This window comes from Castor canadensis, chromosome 7, assembly GCF_047511655.1.
Source record: "Castor canadensis chromosome 7, mCasCan1.hap1v2, whole genome shotgun sequence".
NCBI lineage: Eukaryota > Metazoa > Chordata > Mammalia > Rodentia > Castoridae > Castor > Castor canadensis.
In genome coordinates, this window is record NC_133392.1 from 120870980 (window position 1) to 120896846 (window position 25867).

The 25867-nt window shown below is 49.5% G+C and overlaps 1 protein-coding gene and 1 pseudogene across 1 annotated transcript in view; both read left to right on the plus strand.

Annotated features, from left to right (window-relative positions):
* The window catches only part of Slc1a7 (solute carrier family 1 member 7), a 45000-nt gene that overhangs the window by 6130 nt on the left and 13003 nt on the right, over positions 1-25867 (plus strand). Inside the window, exons 2-3 of the mRNA XM_074080103.1 lie at positions 2270-2349; positions 19368-19583. Of these exons, the coding sequence (XP_073936204.1) occupies positions 2270-2349; positions 19368-19583 (296 nt within the window). The remainder of the gene's footprint in view (positions 1-2269; positions 2350-19367; positions 19584-25867) is intronic.
* LOC141425375 (small Cajal body-specific RNA 3) lies at positions 8123-8204 on the plus strand (annotated as a pseudogene).

The following is a 25867-nucleotide window of genomic DNA, read 5'->3' on the forward strand; positions in this document are numbered from 1 at the left end:
TCTACAAGATAAGTCCCAGAATGAAAGCCAAGAAGAGGCCCATGGCAGCCACTGGGCCTAGAGAACAGGTTGTCCAAACTGGAACAGGAAGATGGAGAGCTGTTGGACAGAGCTCCAGGCAGGATAAAAGGGAACTGATGTTCTTGAGTGTGTAGAAAATACTATTGCATTTTAACAGACAAGTTAAAACATTTGGAAGAAATTAGTGGTTCACAGAAAAGGAAGCAAATGAAAAAAAAATCAGGTAATTATTAACCTCAGGGCAGAAATGAAGGGGGTACAAGAAATGAGACATGGTTGTAGTAAATTGCTCAGTTTAGCAGTGAAAAATATTTGATGAGCAAATATTGTACACCACCTAGGCACCAGTGACTCATGCCTGTAATCCTAGCTACTTGGAGGCTGAGATTGGGAGGATTGTGGTTCAAGACCAGCCCAGGCAAATAATTTGCAAGACTCCATCTCTGAAATACTGGAGCTGTGGCTTAAGTGGTAGAGAGCCTGCTTTGCAAGCTTGAAGCCCTGAGCTCAAACCCCAGTTCAACAAAAAAGAAAAAAGTTAGATAGATAGATAGATATAGATATAAAGATATATAGATAGATAGATGTAGATATAAAGATAGATAGATGATAGATAGATAGATAGATAGATAGATAGATAGATAGATAGATAGATTCATTCATTCCAAAACTGATATAAATATAATGGTGGTATGGGAAGAAGAAAAGGAGGGTAGAGACTAAACCCTCACCAATAATGGCAGAGAAGATAATAGATGTTAAAGTTGGTAAGATAAGAAATAGCACTAACCATATTGTTTAGATATAAGAGTACTAGAGGAGACAGAGAAGTTGAGAATGTTTGCTCCTGGGAAGTTGGGAGCTAGAGAGGTGAGGAAGGGGCTTTCTTTTGATCATTAGAGCACTATTTATTTAAAGAATATACACAAGGGTTAAAATGTATTTCTGTAAGAAGCAGATTTTCTGGTGCCTTGAAAATGGTAGTAGGATGGAACTAAGAAGCGTGCTTCTCTGTTCTGCATTGTCACTCCATGGGCAAGTCACTTCCATCTAGCTCAGCTTCCTTATCTACAAAATGAGTGGGTTGGATAATGTCTTTAAAGTCCCTGCACAGCACCAAAATTCTGTGATCTGGGGCTTTTCAAAACATCAGATCATTAACAAATCATTATGTTTGCCACTGTTTTTTTTGTTTTTTAATAGTTGCAAGTTCAAAAATGTAACTTGGACAGTGTTTGCAAGTTCATTTGCCTGATTCATCCACAACCTCCTCTGGAGAAAGGGGCCTCAAACTGGAGTTGCCAGAAGTAGAAAAATTGAAGTTAAACTTTAGAAACAGTTCACCCAGTTAAACTAGAATTTTGAATAAACAACAAATCATTTCTTTAGAACAAGTAAAGAATAAATTTTCATTATTATCTGAAAGTCAAATTTAACTGGGCTTGGCAGACCCTACTGCCTCTGTTGTCGCTTCTGTTGTGGGCCTCTGCTCTGTGACCTGTTATGGGGAGGCCGTTGATGAGAGGCCCTGGAACAATCCAGGGAAGGCTCGGGCCAGCAGCCTATGAAGAGGTAGAGGCAAGGACTCTGGTCTTCACACTGAGTGGTGTCTCATGTCAAATCCCAGCCTTTTATTGGAGTTTTGTGGGGCAAGGCTGGAGGATGAACCAGTGCAGGTAAAGAAACTGGCTCAGCAAAAGGCTGTGGTCTGCATCTGAGTCAGCGTCCCCAGAAACTATGCTGGGAACTTCTCCAGGGAAGGAATGGAGCCTAATCCATTTGTGTATGGGTCCCCAGTGTGATGCCTGGCACAGTGTGGGTTCAGGAATGTCATGCAGCCCTTCCACTGGACCAGACAGATTTTATACAGGGCCAGGAGGGTGAAGGATACAGATGGAGAGTGCTACTGTGTGCTGGGGTTGTTGAACATTTGCTCTCTTCCAGGTCCACTAAGTGCTCATGTGCCTTCTCTCATTTGACCCTCTCAGTGACTGATGTAGTTATGGTCCTTAGGTTACAGATGAGAAAAACTCAGAGAGGTCAAGTAACTTTTGTAAGGATACACAGGTGGTTATGGGGAGTGAAGGTTGCTAGATTGGAACCCTGGTTTGACTCCAGAGCCAGTTCTTTCTTTCTCCCTGGCCTCTGCCACCCATGTGCTAGAAAGGAGAGTGCAGATGGGACAGTGCTTTGAAGATGGAAAGAACGGAGCCCCACCTGTGTAACCCCAGCACTTATGTGTTTGCAGGAGATTAGTTACTTCCAGTTCCCTGGTGAGCTCTTGATGAGGATGTTGAAGATGCTGATCCTGCCTCTGGTGGTCTCCAGGTGAGAGGCGGGTGGGGAGGGAGCTGGGCTCTGGTCTCTGGGGACAGCCTCCCTGGCTCCCTGTTGTGGAGGAGTGATCCAGGCTTCTCGGAGTAGCATTTCTCTCAGGACCCATCTCCCAGGCTCTACTGAAATGCCACCTCCAGCGGGAAGCTTTCCCTGACTCCTCAACCCATGCTGGGTCTCACTGAATTGGTGAGTCTGTCAAGGTCATCAGGGTCCTCCACTCTACTAAATCCAAAGGATAATATCCGTTCTCTTTCTCTGTGACTTCTCCACAGTAGGCCATACCACTGACCACTCTTACCCTTCTGGAATACTCTTCCTGTGGCTTTACCTCTCCTGGCTTCTGTCTGCTCCCAACCCCTCTGTTCCAGTTGCTCTCTCTTGACTCAGCCTCTGCATGTCACAGATCCTCAAGCCTTCTCACCTAACCTGAAATGTGCCACCTGTGTGTTAGGCAGCTTGCAGTCACTGTGACAAAATACATAAGAAAATCAACTTAAAAGAGGAAAGATTTATTTTGGCTCATGTTTTTTGGTTTCAGTTCATGGTTACTTGGCTCCATTGCTTCTGGGCCTGTGATGAGGCAGAACATCATGGAGGGAGTGTATGGTGGTGCAAAGCTGCTCACATCATGGTGGCTGGGAAGCAAAGAGACACAGGAAGGGGTTGAGGACAAGAGATACCCTTCAAGGGCATGCCTCGAGTGACCTGCTTCCTGCAAGTAGACATTCTGGAGTTTCTACCACCTTCCAATATTTCATTAGGTTATGCATCCATCAATGAATTCATCCATTGCTGAGGTCAAAGCCCTCCTGATCCAGTCACCTCCAGAGGTGAACACTTCTGCTTTAGGTACCAAGCCTTTAACACGTGAGCTTTTGGGGGAACACTTCAGATCCAAACCATAACAAGCTGTAAGCTCAGCATTCCCGGGGAATAGAGACCCCCCGACACACACTTGTCCTGTGAGCCCACATTCCATTAACTGACTACGTGTTTGACCTCCACTTGGACATTTCACAGGCATTTCAAGTTCAATGTCACCAACTTAAGATTTTACCCAGCACATGGTTCCTTCTCCTGCTTTCTGTTGCCATAAATGTCACCTCCATCTGCCCAGCCCCATGACTACTCTGTGTCTTCACTCCATGCCTATGTCAGCAACTCAGGCCCATTCTGCCTCTAAAGTCGAACAGTTCGTCCCTCCACAAGGCTCAGGACTCTTTCTTCTGGTCCAGACTCCACAGTGACCTTACTCATCACCTGCTGCAGTTTTTGGTCCCCTGCCATCCATTCTCTACCCAGTGGCAGAATGATCTCTAGAAACCCAGATTAGGCCGTGCTATTCATCTACCTTCAGATGCTCCCATGGCATTTAAAATAGACCCTCAAATCGTTAACCTGCTCTAGGAAGCCCTGCACTATCTGTGCCTGCCTACCCCACTTCATCTCATGTCACATTCAGTCCAGTCCCAGGAGCCTTTGGTCCCCTAAGCAGACTAAACCCTTCCTCACGTCAGGGCCTCCACACATGTCTGTCTGGAACGTGTTTCCCCGCCGTTTTACACCTCTTCCTCTTCCTCTTTCTTTGGCTCTCAACATGCATGTCAACTCTTTAGAGAGATCCTCCCCACCTATCCTCCATAACACCCTTGCTGTCCCTCACACTGCCCTGTTCTTCCCACATGGCACTTATCACACGTTGTTACTCTGTAGAGCTCCCCTTGTTGCCTCGTTTCTATTTTCCACTGGGTCATAAGCAAGGTATGTCAGCCACCACGCTCACAGAGTCGATACTCAGAACACTGGCCTAGTGGATTAAGTACTGCGTCAACCCTGTGTTTTCTGGATGTTCACTTCTGCATTGAGCATTGCAGATCCAGAGATAAACACGGTACTCCTCTGCCCTCAAGCTGCACTTGGACTGCAGAGCAACCAGCAGGGAAACAGACAACTCCCTAGCAGCTGAAGAAGTGCTGAAGAAGTGGGTGGAGGAAGCACAGCTTCCTGCTAGCATCTTTGTGCTATGGACTGTCCTTGCTGCCTGGGCATCATGTCTTACTCAGAACAGAGTCCCTCACGGAGGCAGAGCCCCCTCTGTGGACCCTGAATTAAGACAGACCTGGGTTCCCATCCTGGCTCTGCCATTTGTAAGCTGTGTGGCCTTGTGCAAGTCACTTAGTTTAAGAAAGAAAATTGGGCTGGTGGAATGGCTTACAGAGGAGAGTGCCTGCCTAGCAAGCTCGAGGCCCAGAGTTCAAATCCCAGTACTGCTAAAAAATTATTTTTGGGTGGTACTGGGGCTTGAACTCAGGACCTACACCTTGAGTCACTCCACCAGCCCTATTTCCCTGGGCTGTCTTTGAACTGCGATCCTCCTGATCTCTGCCTCCTGAGTAGCTAGGATTATAGGCATGAGCCACCGACACCCGGCAAAAAAATTATAAAAGAAAGAAAATCATTTCTTTCTGTCATCAATAGCCACCAACAAATGAGGAGCTGAGAGGATTTCATAGTCCTGAGTCCTAGACCTGCCCCATTGTCATGTGATCTGTGGTGAGGCACACCAGCCTGGATTCCTTGATCCTGGTGATGAAGACTCCGTCTAGACCTCTGAGTCTTGCCTTTCTCTGCCAGCCCAGAGTGCTTTCTCTTGGCTGGAACTGGCCTGTGGTATGAACTTGAGAAAAGCCAGCATGGTCATATGTCTCATTTGTTTATTACACAGTTTGGACTGGTGCAGAGCAACCGTGTTACTGAGGGAAAAAAGTGTGCTCACATTTCCTGCCAAGGGAGAATTGAACCTTCCTGCAGGAACAATGGCATGTTTCTGAATCCTGAAACCTCCCTCCTTGATTCTCAAACGGGCCTATAATCTGCCATCCGTCTACCTGTCTCCAGGACTACCTGCCACCCCCTCCCCGTACCATGCCCTGGAATCAGGCTGGCCACCTCCTCGTCCTTAAGTTTGCCACATAGTCTAGTGGCTCCACACCTTCCCTGACACCCCCTGACACCCTCCCTTCTCCTAGCTCAGGCTTCTGTCTGTGAAATCCTCCCAGCTCCTCATTTGTTGGTGGCTATTGATGACAGCTTGTGTCCTGGGATGTGCTTAGTGTTGCTGGATAAACAAATTTGTGGCCACAGTTTATGTACCTCATTATGGGGTACAGGCACCGTGTAAATTTTTTTTATGTAGCATTAACTGGCCTCACAATTCTTGTGCCTAAGCCTCCCAAGTGCTGGGATTACAGGCATGCACCACCATGCCCCATGCACAGTAGTGACATCCATCTGAGGAATCCTGGCATAACCAGTCATCTCACTGAACAAGAAGCGCCCGCTGTTGAAGGCGGGGGTCATCGGCAGGACCCCTCCCTGGGTAGGGATGTGTGCAAGATACCGGGAGGGGCAGGGTCATGTCTCCTCATCTTTCACATCCAGCTATACCTGGTGCTCAGTGGAACTAGTTGATGCAGGAGACTAGAAATCTGTGACAAGATGTAGAGAGAAGTGGCAGTGACTTTGAGGGCTGACACAAGGGCCTATCTTGGGGGGACCTCACATCCAGTAGCAGACAGTCATAGGGACATTTTTTTCCATAGGTGGAGGTCCAATGGGAGCAAGGTGGGGCCAGTGGGGTTGGCATGGAGCCCGGTTCAGTTATTCTCCCACAATGTGACATCTTCTAACTCTCGGGCCTCCTTTTTTCCAGAATTTACCCCAAGCCCAGTCCCTTTCTTAGATAGGTGTTCTGCTTTCCAGCTGAATGCAGCCTGCCCTGGGCCAGTCGTGGCGGCATGAGTCACAAGGAAGGAGGCAGCACAGGCTGGGGAGGCTCAGGACCTCTACAGGGTTGGAGAAGGATCAGGAGCTTTGGGTTTACTTGTTAGTGTTCGAGTTTACACATCTTTAAGCCTCGGAACCTCAGTGTCATCTGCAAAATGGGCAGAAGATCTCCCTCCGAGTTGCTATGAAAATTAAATAAGACTCAGCACAGCTCCTGGTATATTATGGATATTATGTATTTGTTTTTCTAACTTACTGAAACTTCTCCAAGGCCTGGGTGTTTTGTGAAACCCTGCTCTCATCAGGCAGCCTCCTGGGATGACTGTTTCCTTCATGGATTTGAGCACCTATAGCTAGCTTACATGTCACCTCCCCTGGGAAGTCCCCTGTAATCGAGGGCATGTAGCACTCCTCTGCTACATGCAGAGTCCTGCATACCTTGTCTACAGTGGCCTTTTAGGACCATGACCATCAAAGCCTCCTCATTTTCTATGAATTCCTAGTGCTACCGCCTCTTGCTTTTCTCTGCCCTCACACTCCTATTATCCAGCAGCCTTTGTCGGTTTCAGTCACATGGACAATGCTGCTCAGAAGTTGTAGTTAATAAAGCTAGCCACCTAAGGTCTTCAGCCTCCTGTCTCTCTCTCTCTCTCTTTCTCTCTCTCTCTCTCCCCCTTATCTGTTGCTGTGTAACATCACCACTGGCTTACTGATGTAAAATGCCCCTTATTTGTATCTAGTGTTTTCAGGGCATCAGAAGTCTGGGACTGGCTCAGTTGAGTCCTCTCTTCAGTGACTTCCCACGTTCCAACTGAGGTGTCAGCTGGGCACATTCTACTCACCAAGAATCTACTTCTAAGCTCCTTTGGGCTGTTGGCAGAAGTTATTTCCTTGTGGCTGTTTGCCTGGGGGCCCCTGCTTCTTAATAGCTGTCACCCTTTAGTCATAGAGCCACCTGTAGCTCCCTGCCTCACGGGCAGCTTACCCCATGCTTCTTGCTTCCTCAAGGCTGGCAGAAGCACTCTCACTCTTCAGTCTTCTAAGACACAGTGTCATAAGACATGATCAGACATGTGACATCTCACCATCTTTGTTGTGGCTATTAGAAGCAGGTTACAGACATGCCCACACCCAAGCAGGAGGGCTGTTCAGGGCATGAGTCTTGGGGGGGGGCACCTTAGTGTGTATGTACCTCTTCCTCTTCCTCCCTCTCCCCCACCTTCCTTCTCTTGACCTCTGCTCCCAGACCAGCCAGAAATCCTGCTCTTTGCTTTTCTTTTTAAAAAATTTTCTATTAGCATAACTTAATTATATGTAGGGATTTCATTGTGATACTTACAACATGAATATAATGTGCTTTGGTCAAATTCATCCCATATGTTACTCTTTCTTAACCCCCTTCCTCCTTCCTCTTTTTTAGCAGATTTTGGTAGGGTTCATTATGCCATTTTCATCATACATATAATGTATAATATTCATCCCCCATCACTCTCTCCTTCCCCTTCCCCCCACGTGCTTGTTCCCCCTCCAAACAGTCCCCCTTTTGTAATCATGTTGTATTATTATTGTCTTTTAGATCTAGACTCCATATCTGAGAGAAAACATGAGATATTTGTCTTTCTGAACCTGGCTCATCTTGGTTAACATGATCTCCAGTTCCTGCAAGTGACCAACTTTGCCTTTTTTTTTTTTTTTTCCAGTACTGGGGTTTGAACCCAAGACCTACACCTTGAGCCCTCTGCCAGCCATTTTATGTGTTGGGTATTTTTGAGATATGGTCTTGCAAACCATTTGCCCAGGTTGACTTTGAACTGCAATTCTCCTGCTCTCTGCCTCCCGAGTAGCTAGGATTACAGGCATGAGCCCCCACAAAAGTTAGCCCAGACAGTTTTGCCTTTCAAAGTCACTTCCACTCGTGCTCTGTCTTTGGAGTGGGGTTGGGCTGGGTTGGGTCGGACTGCTGTTCAGCTTCTGGTCCAAGTGGTTTATCAAGAAATTTCATGGAGGTCTCTGTCTGTCTTAGGATAGCTGCTAAGTCAGATCGTTCCCCTCCATACACTTTAAAAAAAAAATGAAATTGCTTCTTACTAGAGAGGCAGGGCAGGGGGGTTGCAAGTTCAAATTCAGCCCTAAAACAAAAGGCAGGGGTGTGACTTAGGTAGTAGACAGCTTGCTTAACATGAACAAGGCCTTGGGTTCAATCCCTAGTACTACCACTCCCCTCTGCCCAGCCCCCAAATTTTTCTGAGCCAGGCATAGTGGTGGCATGCTTACAATCTGGGTAATTCCAGCACTCAGGGATTCTCCTTCAGGAGGATTGCAAGTTCCAGGCCAGCTCCTGGGTACATAGCAACAACCTTTCTCAAAAAAACATACACACAAAATTTTTTTTTTCTAAACAAGTACAGCTGCCTCACCATAGAAAGAATTCTGAGGAATACAACTTTATTTCTCTTATCTGATTTCTCATTGCACCGCACAGGGTCTGGTACATAGTAGGTGCTCAGTAGATGCTTATTAAATGAGTAAAGAACAGTGGAAGGGCAGGTGGAACAGAGTGCATGGAAAAATTTCATGGCAACATTTGAACTGACCTCTGTGGGAAGGCTAGGAGTTGTCTTTGTGCTTTTAAAATTCAATAAAGCAAATTACAAACATTTTGAGTGACAGAAAAAAAAATCCTATCATTTGACAATCTGAATCTGAATCTGCCACAGTTATTATTATATAATAATATATTGTAAATGTTTGTTCTAATTCTTAGTGAGTTCACCAAGTCCAGGGAGTGGTTCTTGACTGATTGGTTCAGAAGCTCAACCTTGCATGGACCCTAGAGCTATTCAGGCCAGACCTCTGATACTGTCAAGAGGTGACCAAATAACAAATGCCAGGCCTGGAAGTGTGGCTCAAGCGTCTGCTTTGCCCTCAGCCAGTCTTAATTCCCCTCAGTCCTTCCAGGTATCAAGCTCCTTGCATCCCTGGAGACTCTAGGGCTGAGGAGAGGCACATTTTTAGATGGTGGCTCCCAAAGTGTAGGCTGACTGCTGGATCTGACATTCACCATAAGAAAGGGCAGCCATTCCAAGGCTGGGGGAAAAATGACTTGAGTGGCCTTACACAACGCTGTATTTCCTGAACATCAGCGATGACTTAGGGGTCTTCAAAGACAAGTGTAATTATGCTACGTTTGTGTCTCATTTACTGAGCCCAGTGTGGCCTTCTCCAGACCTCCATCCCGTGGGCTCATGCCTCCTTATTTCACAGTGGATGTTTCCACTGTTGAGTTGCTCAGAGGAGAGGAGTGGCTGGCCTGCTACCAGCCCAATGGCTATGGTTCCTTACACATGTCATTACTGTGGATCACAGGCCTTGCAGAGCCTGTAGAAGACTGTACACTGCCCCTTCTAGGTGACTATCCCTGCTCAGGCCACAGGGATACTCACTCTGCACCTCTAGATTATACACAAGGGCTCTGTCATTGCTCCTCAAAGCAGCCTTAGGTATGCCCTGAGATTATCTCCTGGGAAGTTGAACCCAAACCCCCTTTCACTCTCATAGATTCAGCCTGGACGCTTTTGTACCTACAGACCTTGGTCATGGATACTCCAGTGTACCTGCCACTAGCTTCAAATGACAGGGAGAAGGGGTCAGAATCTTAGTCTTTTCTCAAAAGACCCTGAGCCTCTTGTTACTCCACAGATCTATCAAGCCACAAAGAGTCCCCTCCCCCTGGACGTGCATACCTTCTTACCTCACATCTGCCGCCTGAGAGATGCGTCTCAAAATACAAGTGCATGAGGCCTTCCTGTTTCTACCTTTGAGTATAGAAACTTCAGACAAAATTTAGAAAATTCTGCATCACGTGATGCTGGCATAAGAACTAATATCCTGATGGACAAGACCGGCCACACACCATCCTGTCCTTCTCAGAGCTCCACACCCATGGATGGTGCTTAGATAGGTGCCATCTAAGCTCCCAGCTCTCTTCTCTGCATTTCACTGCTCAGTGATCCCATGTCACTAAGACTATTTAGAAAAGTCCAGCCTTTGGGGCCTAGGCTCTTCCCCTCTTCCAGTAAGGCCACCTGCCACTGCTCAGATCCCTTTTGCTTTTAACTTATAGGCTAACCCCCAAAATACTGATAACTTTCTGTTCCTGTAAGGTCTTGGAGGCTACCTCACTGTTACTTCCATAAAAACAAATCCTGCTATTTTTGGTTTTCGTTCAACATGTCATAAGAATTTCCACGCTGCACTCTTGCCTTGGGAACCCTGTTTTACTCTTCCACTCGGGACTGGAGCTGAGTTTGCAAAGCGCCTTTCCATCACTAGATACTTAGGGTGCTGCTGGAGACACCACAGGGGCATCCCTCTACCCAGGACTCTGAAGTTACCTCAAGCTCTTTTATTTTCCATATGCTGAGCTTCCGCCATAAAACACACACAGCAAATTTACAAGGCAGGGTCAGCAGTTGTGGTGTGTATACACGAATGTGTGTGTGTCATGCAAACTTCCACTGGGGCTGGAGTTTGCATTTCACCTTGGGACATCAATTGCACCCCCTCCCCAACAAGATGGAAACCAGGAACCAGAGGTGGTTAATCCTGCATCTGGATCTGGCTAGGACCTCCAATTCTCCACTTGCTTTGTGCCAAACCCTGCTCTCCCCACAATCTTCAGTTTCTTAACTAGACATCATTCAAGGAAAACTGAATCCATGTGTTTGTGATTCACTGAGGCTGAGCACAGCCGAGTGTTTTATAAGTTTCTCTGGCAAAGAAATCCAGTGTGTGTGTGGGTTTGTGAGGGAAGCTGTGGTGTGTGTCTGTACATGTGTGTAGAGCAGGTATTTGTGTTCCTATATATGTATTGTTTTCCTTTCTATTTCTCATAAGAATTTTAAATGGATTTTTCTTAGAATCAGGAAATCAAGTTTGGCCAAAAAAACTCCCCATTCCTCCCCCCCCCCACCCTCTGCCTCTCCCCCTTGCAGAGAAACTCTAGTTTGGCAGAAAACTCCCAAACACCCACGTCCTGACTCCTTGGAGATGGTTCTGGGCCAAGCAGCCATTGGAGTCTGTTTTGGGAGCCAGCATGCAGGGAAGCTGCCTGGGCTCCCCAGGATGGGCAGTGGGTGGGAAGGAGGCAGGAGATGTGGACAACCAGAGGGCCAATCTGGTGCAGCTTGTGCTTCTGGACTCTGCCCCCACGTCATGGCAGCCATTCCTAGCAGAGCTCTGAGGGCCTTCTGATGGGCACCCTGGGAGCTGTCCTTGGCCCTCTCGCCTAGTCAGCTGAGAGCCTTACTCATCAAACGGGAATCATGGCCAGCTGAGGGCTGCAGACTAGTCAGGCCATGCCTCCTTCCTGGTAAAGACTTCATACTAATCATCCAAGGATCCACTCACAGTCATCTCTGGGAAGCCTGGCCTGACTCCCAGGAGGATTAACCCCTGCTTATGGCCTCTCTTGTCCAGCTGCAGGTCTCACTGCCCACTGGACAGGGTTCTCACCTCATTCTTTTCCAGGACCTCCAGCACCCAGATCGAGTGCTCAACTTGGGTAGAATGGGAACATACCAGGGACTGGGGACAGAGGTGGTGCCACCCTTGTGTGGAGAACCACTGCCCAGGAGAGTGTAGTCAACCTGGGAGGCCTCGTTCAGGCAGGCCCAGACTGAGCCCTGCTGGCAAAAGAACTTGTTCCCCTGTATGCAGGGGCCTTCCCTTCTCTTGGGAGAAGGCTTCCTAACCATGGCCTGCCAGGCATGCCTAGGAAGTTACAACTCTGTGGTAGAGACTCTCTTCTCCCCTGTACCTAGCACTCTGTGTCACATGGGAGAGAAAGGGATGGGGCTCAGTTCACATGGAGTTGGCAGCTGACCTGACCCTTCATGGGGGAAACAGCTCAGAATGGTCTGTGGTCAGACATGAGCTCGCTGAGTGCTGCAACTGTGGCATCTGCAGCTTCAATTTTTGATCCAGTTCAAGCTTGTTAATTGTACAAGTCTTAGTGGGGCCTCCTCTGGGTAACCAGGGCCTGGGAAGAAGGGAATTTCAGAGGGTCACAGGACATAACGGGATGGCAGTGCCCCTCCTACACTCTGACTCCCTTCTTCCCTCCCCAGTGGAATCTCCAGTGGAGCCACGGAGGTGAGGTCTGTGTGGCTGCTGGGCCTGGCTGGAGTTCTCTTCCTGGCAACAGTAGGGACTTTCTAACATGCTTATGATTCCCTTAGGGTGGCGTGAGAGAGTGGCTTCTCTGTCCTCTGAGCTGTGTAAGCAGAGGTGGCAGGGGGAGTTTCTGCCTTTGGGAGGGGTACTGAGACTACATGGCCCGTATTTTAGCAAAGTGGTGTCAAGGCATCCTGCTTTAGGTGCTAGAAATAATTGTCTTGGGGGTGTGGTAGAGCCATCTGGGAAATAGAACTAGGCGCTAACGTGGCACTTGCCATCAGCTGCTGGGCCTGTCATTTGCTCAGGGAAAAAAGCCAACTGAGATGCTGGCAGGAAGGCTGAGAGCACCCTCTCACCCACAGATGCCTCCTTGCCTGTCAAATGGACTCCTTGCAGCTGTGCCCCTGCCCCCCACACACACCCCAGATGCTCTCCTGCGTCTCTGTCACCTTCTGGCTAGCTTGGCTGCTCTCTGTTGGACCCAGCCCCCTCCCCACTCCCTTTCCCAGTGGGCCTCAATCTCAGAGCGAGTCCATGATGGCCTTGATGATCCCTCAGACTTCTGATCTCACGGGTTGAGGGCCCAGGGGCTCTTTGATGGCCAGACAGGCAGCAAAAAGTCTCCCGTTCCCTCTTTTCTCCTCCCTTCACCCTCTCCTCCCCAACCATTTTCTGAGCTGCTGGAGTCCAGTACAGCCAGCCTAGCATGCGTCTGTGCTCAGTTCCATCGTGTCAGAAGTGGCCTGTGGTTCCAACCTGCTGGGGTCCCTCATCCATCACATTAGCTGCTCCTTCCAGTTTACTGTCCTCTACAAATCTGATCCATATGCCATGAGTGGCCTTGGCCAAGCCATTGATAAAAATGACCAGAAATGAGAGGGCTAAAAGCAGAGCCCTGAAGCATTGCTCTAGGGACCCTGTCTTCTGCTGACAGTTGTCTTTCCATTCTGTCCCTTCATCAGCTCCCCAGAAGTCCTGGTGCCAACTACCTCGATGTCACACAGACATACAGGGCCAGGAACACTCCCCTGTACCTGGCAAGGGGACCAATGCTGGCTAAGATGACTTGCTCTCAGGGAACCTACAACAGATGCTCATAGTCCCCAAAGTTTACAAGCCGTTCTTACAACCTGGTCCAGAATATCCCCTGATTTAACATCACACACATCAGTAAACCTGCAGCCACACCTGTGCCAGGCCCTGGGTTCTGGACCTGGAACTAAACCAGGTTTAGCTCTGCAGCTTCTGGTCTGCAGAATGGAGACAACACAGGCAAATACTAACCATTGAAATGTACTGCCTATTTATTATGGACCAGGAATTATTCTAAGCCAGGACTGGTTCTCGTGATGAACCACATCCATCTCTTTTATCCTCCAGGGGAAAGTGAGGCATACCAAAATTCTATAATTTGCCTGGGCTAGTGAGGCATGTGCTCAGGAGCTTCCCAGCCTTACTGGGGCTTAGGGAGGCCTGCAGAGGGAGGTGGTGCTGAGTAGAGACCTGAGAGGGGAGCAGCAGGAGAGGACTGGAAGGGGAGAACAGGGGGATGGAGCAAGAGGACACGGTCTCCGCACCCCATCACTTGTTTGTTTGTTTATTTACTGGTACTGGGGTTTGAACTAAGAGCCTTGTGCTTGCTAGGCAGGCACCCTCCCAGTTGAGCCATTCCCCCAGCCCTTTTTTACTTTAGTTAATTTTCAGATAGGGCCTCACTTTTGCCCAAGACCAACCTCAGACTTCAGTCCTCTTACCTATATGCCTCTCTCACAGCACAGATGCACACCACCACACCCAGCTTCTTTGTTGAGATGGCCTTTTGCTAACTTTTTGCCCTAGTTGGCTTTAACTGTAATCTTCTTTATCTCTGCCTTCCAAGTAGTTGGTAGCTGGTATTACAGCCATGTACTACCACACCTGGCCCTTGCCTTTGTCTTGACTCTAGGTTGGGCCCTGGGGATTCAGAGTGAGCCTACTGCCACAAAAGAAGCAGCACAGAATACCCCAGGGGAGGTGGCTGAGAGAGCCATAGTCAGAGAAGGCCTCCCAGAGAAGTGCTATGTAAACTGTCATTGGAAGAGGCAGTGAAAATGCTGAGTAAGGGTGGGGAGGTAGGAGAGGTGGGTAGAGAGGTCCAGACAAAAGAAACAGCCATACAAAGTTAGTTAAGGAAGCCCCAGGAGCAGGTGCAGTGGTCAGGGAAGGTATTGGATATTTCCAAAGGCAATGGGAGTAACTGAAGAACCAAAAGGGGGTGCAGGGGCTGGGGGGCACCACAGTTTGGGGAGCCTGCTGGGCTCTCTACAATGGAGTGCGCAGACAGCATGGGAACAACGAGTGGGCAGGGCCTCTGGGGAGTCTTCAGTCCCACCCACTGCTGTGTAACCAACCCTTGGGCGAATGACTGAGCTGCCCAGAGCTACCTGGTCACAGTTCCCACCTGGGGGTTAGTATGAGAGCAGCCTTTCCCGCCCTCCAGCCAGGCAGCCACTGCCTCCCTTCCCCCAGCTCTGCAAGTGGAACAATGACCAGATTGAAACAGTCTGGGTCCTGGGAGCCTGGCCAGCTCCCTGCTGCCTCTTTGGGCTAATGTCTGTAATCACAGCAATCTCTTGATCCCCAATCCCTGCGTTCTGACAGGTGGCCAGATGGCTTGGAAGGGAATTCCAGGCCTCTGAGCTCCCGGAGCTGTTCCCTGGGACCCTTAAGAACCTAGGGGCTCCCAAGTACCAAGCCTGGAATGGGACCAGCAAGTTGGCTATTGTGCCCCACTATAACTCACAAAGCCAGAAGGAACATTTAAGGTCATCCCCATTGAAACTCCCATTCTGTCTAGAAGACTTGGTCTAGCATCAAGGCCAGGTAGGGAGGGTTCTGCTTGGATTCTTCCCAAGATGGAGAGGTCACCACAAGTCTGAGGGCTGCAGCCATGGACAGGTCATGAACTCTGAGAGTTTAAATGAAAAGGTATTGCATGGACTGGATCACATTACAATCATGGCCATCCCAAACCAGAAGACCCTTTGTATCCCCAGGAGTTAGACAAGGTCTGTTCCACTGAGAGGCACTATGGGAAAGGGGAGACCCCCATTCCAGTGTTGACTGGGCAGCCTAGCCAGTCATCTCCACTGTCTTCCCTAGCAGACCTGAGCTGTCCAATCTGATGGGTACAGCTCAGAAGTGGTCATCAACACTCGAAATGCAGCCAGTGCAACAGAGGAACTCAACGTTTAACTTCACGTCATTAATTTTACTTCAAAGTTCAAATCTGAGTAGTATAAAAATATTCTTATATTCATTGTACATTGAAATTTTTGGATATACTGGGTTAAATATTATAAAAATTAATGTCACAAAAAACAATTTCATTTTCTTCATTTTACTTTTTTTTTTGAGTCAGGGTCTCATTATGTAATTATGTACTAGCCCAGGCTGGCCTTGAACACAAGATCCTCCTGCCTTAGCCTCCCAAGTGCTAGGATGATAGGTGTGCACCACCACACAAGACCTCTTTTTACTTTTTTAATGTGACTAGAAAATTTGAAATAACAAATGTGGCGGGCATTGTGATTCCCTAAGTCAGCACTGGCTTAGGAGGTTGTTTAAGAATCAAATGAGGTGGATAGTCGGGTGTTTGGGAAATTGTAAAGCTGCTGGCAAACTGGGGACTCTATGGCTGCTGGACAGAGCACCTGGGATGTGTCTTCTACCACAGAAGGCATGCTCATTCCAGAAATTCTAGAGAACAAGGAGAAACAGGAAAAATGAAAGAAAGGAGAATGGCCTATTTCCCACCATGTGAAGAAAACTACTGTTAACTTTTCTTTCTGGGGTTTGTACGTGTTCTTTTTGTGTGTGCATACACATGTGTGTGCGTGAGTGTCCGTGTGGCCTAAGGCTCCCCCAACCACCACTGTGCCCTAGATCACAGGTTCTCAGAAAAGTCACTTAACAGCTTGTCCACCATGAAGAACCCCCAAAAGACCAAACCACAGAACCTTTGACCTCCTTCCTAATCACCACGCATTCTAGGAGTGGCACTGGTCTTACATGGATCTGTGCCCTCACAGTACTTCCTGCCTATTCTTGGCCACTGCCATCACCTGCAGTCACTGGAGGACTGCTGGCACCAGCCCTGGGAGCCAGCCTGCTCTGTCAGCTGTTGCCAGCGGCTCCTCCCCACTTGCCTCCCTCTCTGCTCACCTTTCCCATTTGGGGGAGGGAGGAGGTTCCAGAGCAGAACAGCATGGGTCTCAAGTGGCAGAACTGCTTCCATCTCACCCATGAGCGCTCTCCTTTCCCAAGCAATGGTGACCATGGGGCTGGGCCAGGGTCCTTTCGTTCTGTCTAGAGCCTGCACTCCCTCCCTCCTATGTTTGGATGTCCCTGAATTGGCGCTGCCCCTGTGTCATGCCTCTTCTTCTTCTTCAAGGGTGCCTTCCTCCTTTCTGAAATCTGGTTCTCATCTGTGCCCTTCTCTTGCACAGTCCCTCAAACCTGTCTCTGTATATCTGGACTACAAGTCAGAGAGGGGTCTCTACCCCCATTAGGCTACTGGGCTTCCTGCAGGGCTACAACCAAGCTGGTAAATTGCTTTTCAGTTTCACATTAAATTAGGAATGTCTTTCTAGTGATGCTGTCTGTCCCTTGTAATGGCTACTCAGAACTTCTGTGCACGGATGGGCTGAACCTTGTTATCTAAGCTCCCAGGTTTTACTCTTACAATGACACATCAGTGACTTCTGGGACACTTTGTTTACTTTGCTATAAATCTCAGGAATATTTAGTCTTCTCTTTTCAGACATCCAGCAAATTCTGCTAGATGCATTGTGCTGAAGCACTGTCAGACACTCACTCTCCCCTCTGCATGCCTACTTGGTGGCTCTCAGTGCCCCTTGGCCTGACATTCAAGGTCACCCTATTACTGTGCTCAGCCTTTTCTGTCCCATCACCACACTTCACACAGGACCTGAGCTCTAGTTACATTGATGAGCAGTGTCCCCAAACTTTCCAGCCTACTCCCATTGCCTGACATCTGCCCCATCTCCAAATCTTCTTCACCTTCCAATAATGAACTTCAGTGCCACTCCTCCAAAAAGGCCCCTCCTGACTGTCCTAGCTAGAGTTAACCCTCACACCATAATAGATAACCCTTCCTTGTCTCTGTCCTTACCATACTGATGTGTCCATCTTGTCCAGTGGCTATTTGCATCCCATTGTGTCCAGGATCTTTGTCTGTCTCCCCCCACCCCACACTCACTACCAGAGTAGGAGCTCCCCGAGGTAAGGAACAAGTTCTGATTTCGCTGTGGACACAGGACAAGGCTCAGAGTGGGCATGAAGGAAAGAGAACAAGCCTGGTGTTGGGGCCTTAGCTCTGGTGCAGCTGGGTTCAGGTGTCCAGGGTGATCTCAGGCAGGTTCTTCTCTTAGAGTATGGCTTCCCTGTGGCCCCAGGCAGTAGGACTTGACTGTGGAGTTTTGTGATGGAGGGAGGACTACATGGCTTTGGGCTGTGTGCTGGCCCTGGCCTAGGGTGATCTCTCTTGGATAATGATCACAGACGCCCATTTCCTCTGGCTGCACAATCCCATTATGAGCCCTTGGGGATTTATGTCAAGACCCACCCTAAGCCCATCACTAGCATATGGCATTCTGGCAGAGGAGGATGACAGAGGTTGTGAACACTGACTCATTCATTCATTCACCCCTTCATTCAGCCACCTGCTACTGAGCTGTGCTCTGGGCCGGGCCTGGGCTGGCTCTGTGCATCCACCATTGTCAGACCCTAGCCGAGTCTGAGCAACACTTCAAGAAACAGTTCCCTCACCTTCAGTGAAATGGAATTGGAGGTAGAAGGAGGCACAAGGACTGGGGGAGGGAGTCCAGTGGTCAAGAAAGGCTTCCTGGTGGAGGGACCCCGACTCTGTTCCTTAATGGGAGGGTGAGCATGTACAGCAAGGAACAGGCAGAGAGGAATTCAGGCCTGCTCTCCTGGGCCTGGCTGGCACTGGCTGCTGCCGTGTGCAGAAGGATGATAAGAACAGAGTATGGATGGGGAGGATTATCTGCTCTTGTTTACATGATTAAAACCAGACAAATACTTCCTTTATCTGAAAGAATGAAAGGGCTTTGGGAAAAAATCCTTTTGGCAGCCAAACAAAGCCTAGGCATTTCCTTAATTAATCTCTTGTGTCCCCATCACCACCAACAACAGTCACAGCACAGAAGCACTGGGACTGGCCCACACTGGGGGCAGAAAGCCCAGATCAGGGTGGCCAGAGTGGAGGAGGAGCTGAGAAAAGTGAGAGGTATACATACTCTCAATATGGCCTCCTGCGATGGGGGAGTATGGACCCAGGCACTAATCCAAGATGACCTTTCCATCTCCAAAATGGGGACCCTGAGGCCCCTAGATGGAAGAGTGATTTGTTTGCTGGAGGTCATATGGCCAGTTGGTAGAGGCCAGCTGGGAGGCCACGGACTCCCAGCCCACTGCTCCAACATACTCACTCGTTGGTTCATTCTGCAAGTCTATGTAACTGCCAGCTCCATGTCAGCTGGTGCTGGGCATTGGGGGCCACAGAGAAGTCAGGCCTATCCCTCCTCTCAAGTGCTGTCAGTGCAGTGATAGGGTTAGACAGGTAAGCATAACAACCAGAGCCAAGACAGAAGAGGCTAGGGTCTGGGGGTCCCCAGACTGGGCTCCTAACACTGGGGGAAAGGTGGGTAGTACAAAAAAGTGACAGTGACCCTACCTACTGGGCCAGAGTTAGGCAAGTAAAGGAAGTGTCTGAGAGGAGGAGAACCACATGGAAGAGACAGCCCAGGCAAAGGCCTGAGGAGTGGTGCGCTCAGCGGGTGACCGTGGGCATCGGGAAGATCTGAGCGTCAAGAGAGGCAGATTACTGCACTGGACTACTGAGAGTGGGATTCCTTGGCGCACACAGTGGTGCTGGGAGGGGCTAGAGGGGGCACAACTGAGTGCCTGGCCAGGGTCTTGTGGTTCCCCCGCCACACACACCCTGACCCACCTCACCCTCTCAGCTTGATGTCAGGCCTTGCCTCTCTGGATGCCAAGACTTCCAGCCGCCTGGGCATCCTCACCGTGGCATACTACCTGTGGACCACCTTCCTGGCTGTCATCGTGGGCATCATTATGGTCTCCATCATCCACCCAGGTGGTGCAGCCCAAAAGGAGACAACAGAGCAGAGTGGGAAACCCGTCATGAGCTCAGCCGACGCCCTGCTGGACCTCATCCGGTAACTCACCACCCTTGTCCTCTGGGTGTCTGGTGGGGGTGCCTGGCAAAGCCTCCAGAGAGCAGGACAGAGCATGAGGCTGCGGTGACCAGGGGCAGTTCTGAAGGTGGTATAGAGGCCGTGACCACCTGATGCCTGAAGTCAGTGATGAATTTGTCTCTATCCCACAGCCTTAGGGATTCCTGCTAGGCTCCCCCTGTGCCATCTGCCCAATATGCCAGCAGCAGGCAAGGGCAGGACAGCCTGGTCCTCTCTGCCTGTGGAGGAGTGGAGCAGAGTCAGTGTTTACTGGCTGACTGACCCACAGGTGGCTGTGGGCTGCCAGCCTGCACCATGCAAGACCAGCAGTTATGGGCCCCTCCCAAAGAGATGGTGTGACTTTCCCCGTTATCTTGGCCAGGAGTCTACTGAGACTATCTGGCTCCCAGGAGAGTGCATTTGCCACCATTGTGGGGCCATTCCTTAGCCACATCAGCTCTGCTGATCATGCCCCACAGACCTCAGCCCTCCTCCCCAGGAAAGTGCTGCAAACTCAGCGATAGTCACCAGGGATCCCTTCCCCAAGGCTCCCTGCAGGCCCTACTCTCCCTCACCAGACAGGCTCTGGATCAGGCCTGAACCAAGAGACTGAGCCCAACCCTGCCCTAGAGGAGCAGTCATTGTCCAGTACAGAGAAAGGCCCAAGAACAGGCAGACACAACAACAGGGATAGGTCCTGGGATGGGTGGGAGCAGACAAGTGTAAAGGATGGGTGAGAGGAGTGGACAGGGGGCCTTCCTGGGAAGGTAGCCAATGTGCACAGGTCTCGAGCTGAGAGGGAATGGTGTGGCTAGCAGTCACAACCATCCAGCATGACTGAAGACGGGATAGCGACGCTGGAGAATTCCGTGGGGACCAGACAATAAACGGAATTGTGATCCGGGTTCAGAGTTGTGTGTTCTCCTAAAGGCCACAGGATATAGGTTCTATTGGTTTATTTTTGTGGTACTGGGGATGGACCCAGGGCCTTGTGAACACCAGGCAAGTGCTGGTGAGTTCATCCCTCACCCAGGAAACGGGTTCCAAACCGAGCAGTAGCATGGTCCAATTCAGAAGGCTCTCTCTACCTGCCACTGGAAGAGGGCTGATGGGGTGGGAGGAGAAGGCAGAACCAGTGACTGGCTAGGGTGGAGGCCTTGGATGGGGAGGAGGCAGATTGCAGGGCTGCTGGGGAAATAATACCAGCAGGAAGTGAGAGTGGAGTTGGTGGATGGTGCTGGCTGCTGCAGTGACATGGAAGTTTCTAGCCTGAGCATCCAAGTGGACAGCATGTAGTCACCAAGCCATAGGACAGAGCAGGTGTACACCTGCAAGGGGGAGATGCTGGCTGATGCACAGGAGAGTCTGAGAGGGAGACTGAGGCTGGGAAAATGCCAAGGTAGAGGGTGCTGGGTGGGTAGCCCCGGGGTAAAGGGGCCCTCCCAGGGCATGTGAGTGCAGACAGAGGGGCGGGACCATGCTTGCACTGCATCACACTGGGAATAGTCGGTGGGATCGATCTTGTTGTTTGTACTCCTTCTAGACCCCTTTGTTTTCAGTCAAATTCAGATACAAGACATTTAAGCCTGTTTCATATTAAAACCCCAGATACATCCAATTTGAAAGAAATCCTTTCCTAGCTGTGTGAATCTGGTCTGGGCCTGGGAAGCTACGGTGGGAAGAGGGTTGTGGGAGTTTGCTTTCCTCTTCCTTGTTCTACCTGTTCTCCTGCTCTCAGCCCTGGGGCCTGCACAGTAGGGAGGGAGAGGAGAAAGTAGGCTAGGAAGGGTGAACCAGGGATGGGTGAGCAGCCATTGGACCCCTGGTGGTGTTCCTCCAGGGCTACTTTCCACAGTTCTTTGGAGCTCTCCTCACACTGGTATCTCTCACCTACTAGAGCAATCCCTGTTGTATCTGGTTGCTCACAACACCCTCCTCAGGCTTGACCTCTGGTCATCCCCTCTGCTGGCGTCACCTGTCCCCTCTTGGTGACCATATTGGGCAGGGTCCCTTCTGCAAGGGCCACAGTTAGCATCCATATTCTTGTAGGCCTTTTCTGGGGCCTTTGGACAGGGGTTAGGCACAACCTTGACATTGCTCAAATCTTAGAGGACACAAGCCAAGGTCTCTGAGTAGTTCTCCTGGCTTCTCCTCCCCCTGGGGATAGACACCCAGCACACAGCATCGCTTCTTCTCATCCTGTGGGTCATCAGTTACTACTGGTAACAAGTGCCCTTATGGACTGGAAATGAATGCCAGGAGTCTGCGTCAACCATAAGGGAATGAAGTCACTTGTGGCCTGCAGGAGGTTGGTGGCTTTGGTGGCCCTATTGGGGAACAGGTGCTCTGGGGTAGCTTGGCTAATATGGTTCAGCCAAACTGCTGTGGTCTTTCTGCTCCAGCAGTTCAGCCCAGGTCTGTTCACTATGGCGACAAGACTCCAGGAAGGAACTTACCTGGACATCTTCTTATGCAGAGGAGCGGGAGAGGGAAGTGAAATATGAGAGGGCTTTTGCAAGCCTCTGCTTTCACCAACCTCTTCTTGGCCAGAGCAAGTCATGCAGCCACGCCCAGTCTCAAGGTGGGAGGCACCCACAGTGGTATAAGGTAAAGGGGGTCCATCCATTGGTGCCATTAACGCAACCAATCTACTCTCTCTCCAGCTTCTCTTTTCTTCTTGAAAGTGTGGTGAGATAAGGATCACAAGCATGCCTGCCATTTTGTTCCTCTTGGAAGGCTCTCACCTGGAAGATCAGAGTCAGAAGAGTCCAGGCAGGGTCTGTTCTATCTATGCCTATTTACTTCCCGAAAGACAGCACCCCCACACCATGGTTTTGAATGCTTCTGAACGCTCATCTTCCAAATGTGCTTTCCAGCCTGGAAACGTCTCACCTGAACTCCAGATTCTCACATACCATTGTCTAAATACATCTCAAAGTTAACAGGTCCAAGCAAAACTCTTAATTTCCCTTGTGAATCTGCCAGCCCTGGGCCTCAGCTCCGCCCATCTTTCTCTGACATCTCTGTCTCATATCCTGCATCCTGCTTCTAGCACATTCTGTCAGCTCTACCTTCAAAATCCTGTGTGTCCCCGACTTGGTTCCATCATTGTCTCTCTGGATGATCTTTCCCAGGGACAGCACATGGCTCTTCCCTGTCTCTCAGAGTCACCTTCAGAAGGGCTTCCGAGGTCTCTGTCACTCTATTATCTTCTCTTTGCTCACTTTTCTGCACAGTACCCCGACACTATCATTTCCTCGAAGTTCTTTATTTTTTTTTCTGCCCCCTCTGCTGGAATATAGTCTTATGCCCTGTGGGAGCCAGATCTGTCTCTACTGAATCTCTGAGCCTGGAACAGCACATGGCAAAAACAGGTGTTCAGTCAATCTGTCAAATGCAAGCATGGGATGCTGGGCCATCTTGTATGGGGTCTGAAGCCCCAGGAGGAGCTGGAATTGTCTGGGGAAAAAAATGTGTAGCTCAGAGGCCCAGGGTGAACCTTGCAGGTGTGTGGAGCTCCCAGGGTGGGAGTAGGTCAGGGGGAGAAACAGGAAAGCTCATGTCTTGAGAGCCAAGGCAAGAGGAATTTTGAGAAGTCTTATTTCTTTTGGGGTTTGCTTACTAGGCAGGCACTCTACCACTTGAGCCATTCACCCCCACCCTTTTTTGCTTTAGTTATTTTTTTCAGATAGAGACTTGTGGGCTTTTTTCCCCTAGAGCCAGGCTTGAACCCAATCCTCTTACTTACAACCTCTCATGTAGTTGAGATGACAGGTGCATGCCACCATGACAGCCTTATTGATTAAGATGGAGTTTTGCTAACTTTTTGCCCGGTCTGGCCTTGAACCGCAACCCTCCCAATCTCTCCCTTGAGAGTACCTGGGATTATAAGCATTAGCCACCCAGCACCATCCAAGAGAAACCTCATTTCTAAGATCTGTTATTTCTAGGATTTGTTGCCTATGAGTCATCATTTCTCGGATTCTATGATTCAAAACAGCCTTTCCACGTGGTAGGAGGAGCCCTGCCTTGCTCGTGCTGCCTCCCCTAGTCAGGGCTGCAGGGCTCCAGATCCCACACATGTTAGAGTCAAATGTTCCAGTGCTGCCTGCTCCCAGTGGCTTCTCACATGGTGAAAATCAATCCTTTTGCTTTGAGGCTTTTGCAAAGCTGGGTGGTTGGGCATCCTGTCACCATTTCTTGGTCAGAGAGTAGCACTACAGGAAGGGGTCACATGCTTCTTGGGGCAGGGAACCAGAACCTAGAAGAGACCAGCAATCTCATCTCAGCTCTGTCAGTAAAAAGTTACTATGAAGTTCCCTGTTCAGGGCTCGGTTTCCCCATGATTTTCCAGATCCCTTTATTCTGTGGTTCTATACACAAAGGCCACAGCCAGGAAGGAGGCTGTGGGGCGTGAAGCTCCTGGAGGCGTCTGGGTGGCGGGACAAAGCTGAACCCTGAGGACGAGGGCTGTGAATGCAGGTTGGGGAGGTTGGCTGTTAGGTGTTAGAGCTGGGAAACTGGGCCTGGGGTAAGGCCCAGGGATGGATTGGAGCAGGTGGAGTGGACAGGATGTGGAGAGAGGCACGGAATACCCTGGAATATGGGACGCTCACTTACACTCTCTTTATCCCATCTTTGTTAAACCCTTGCTCTGGGTAGTACTGGGAGCTGGGCATCAGGTCTGTCTCCCATCTTAGGACAAACAGAGGGTGCACGCTCTGATGCTCTGAGGAACTGTGCAGAAAATGGGGACAGAGGCTGTGAGGGGACCCATGGCCTCATCCTTGCTCTGCTGGCCCAGAGAAGGTATCTACCAAGTGTTATTGATTGAATGAGAACACATATGACTGGGAAAGGGAACTAGGACCTGGGAACAGATGTGACAAAAGAAATGCCAGAAAGATGTGGAACCAACTGCACAGGCTGGTAAGGTCCCATGGCTTACCTCTAGGAATGCAGAGGTTTGTGTCCGTGTCTCAAAGAAAATTCCAGAAGAGCACAGCAGGCTGTGTCCCCAGTTGACCTGCCACGACATGAATTCATTTCCCAGGACTCCAAGTGGGGGCTCCAAAAGTTGATGTTTGCTCCCAGTGCGGCCTGCAGAAAAGCCAAACTGAACACTAATCAGAGCTGGCCCCTTCTCTTTTTTCCAATCTTATTAAAACACCACAGAGATTAAGTAATGACTTGGCTCTATTTATAGCTCCTAGTTGCCATCCCAGGGATGGGATGAAGCTCTCAGGAGCTGTTTGGAAAGGAAGAACCCCCACCTTTGGGGCCAGGGATGGGGACATATGATGGGGAGTGAGTTTGGAGCTGTAGCAGCGAGAACTTACAAAGAGCAAATGAGGAGGCGCCCCTGAGAGAACCAGGCTGAGCGTGTGGGTAGTACAGGGATGGCTGGAAATGTCTCTGGGCACACTCTGTCTATATTTTATGCAGCTGCTACCAGGAGCACAGCCTCCTGGGACAAGCGGAAAGGCTTTCCAGGAGAGTTCAGAGCCAAAAGAAAATGTACATTTTCCCAATTGACAATTCTTAATTAAGTCTGCAGGCAAGTTCTCTGATTATTAGGAGTAGGTCAGTTAGGAATTGCTGCGGGCTGCTAGTTAAGAGAAACCTAAAACAGCAGAGGTTTGAGTGAGGTAAAGGGTTGCTTTTGCTCCTGAATAAGTGGTCCAGAGGGGTCAGCTCCTGCTTAGCAGAGTCAAGTGCTCGCTCATGTAAAGCACTTGGTAGTCATCATCACTGTGTCTCATGGTCCAAGAAGGCTGTTGAAGCTGTAGCTTTTTCATCCATATTCCAGGAAGAAAGAAAATTGAAGGACCAAAAGGTGCTGACAAAACAGGCACCTCTTCAAGAGTGGAGTTTAATGGGTTCCACTTACTCTTAGTGAGTACCCCATTGAAAGCAAGAACGCCTGGGAGCTAGGATTTTGTGGCAGAGCCAGTTGGTCCCTGTAATAAAACAGGGCTTCTGTTAGCAAGGAAGGAGGAGACAATGCATGCTAGGTAGGCAACTTGCTGTTCCGCCCCTACCACCCTGGTACATTTTAAATTTACCTACTGTTAAAGGAAGTTATAAAGGGACATAGAGGCTAAATCCCATTTGTTTTCTTAAGATCTTTAGTTTCTGCTCAGGCTAAAGCAGGCTTCCCTTTAAGTATCATTAGAAAACAACTGCGAAAGTCACTTGACCCTCCTGGGGCTGTACCCGGGGGACATTTTTCACTCTACTTAACAATCGGTACAGCCCAGGCAACC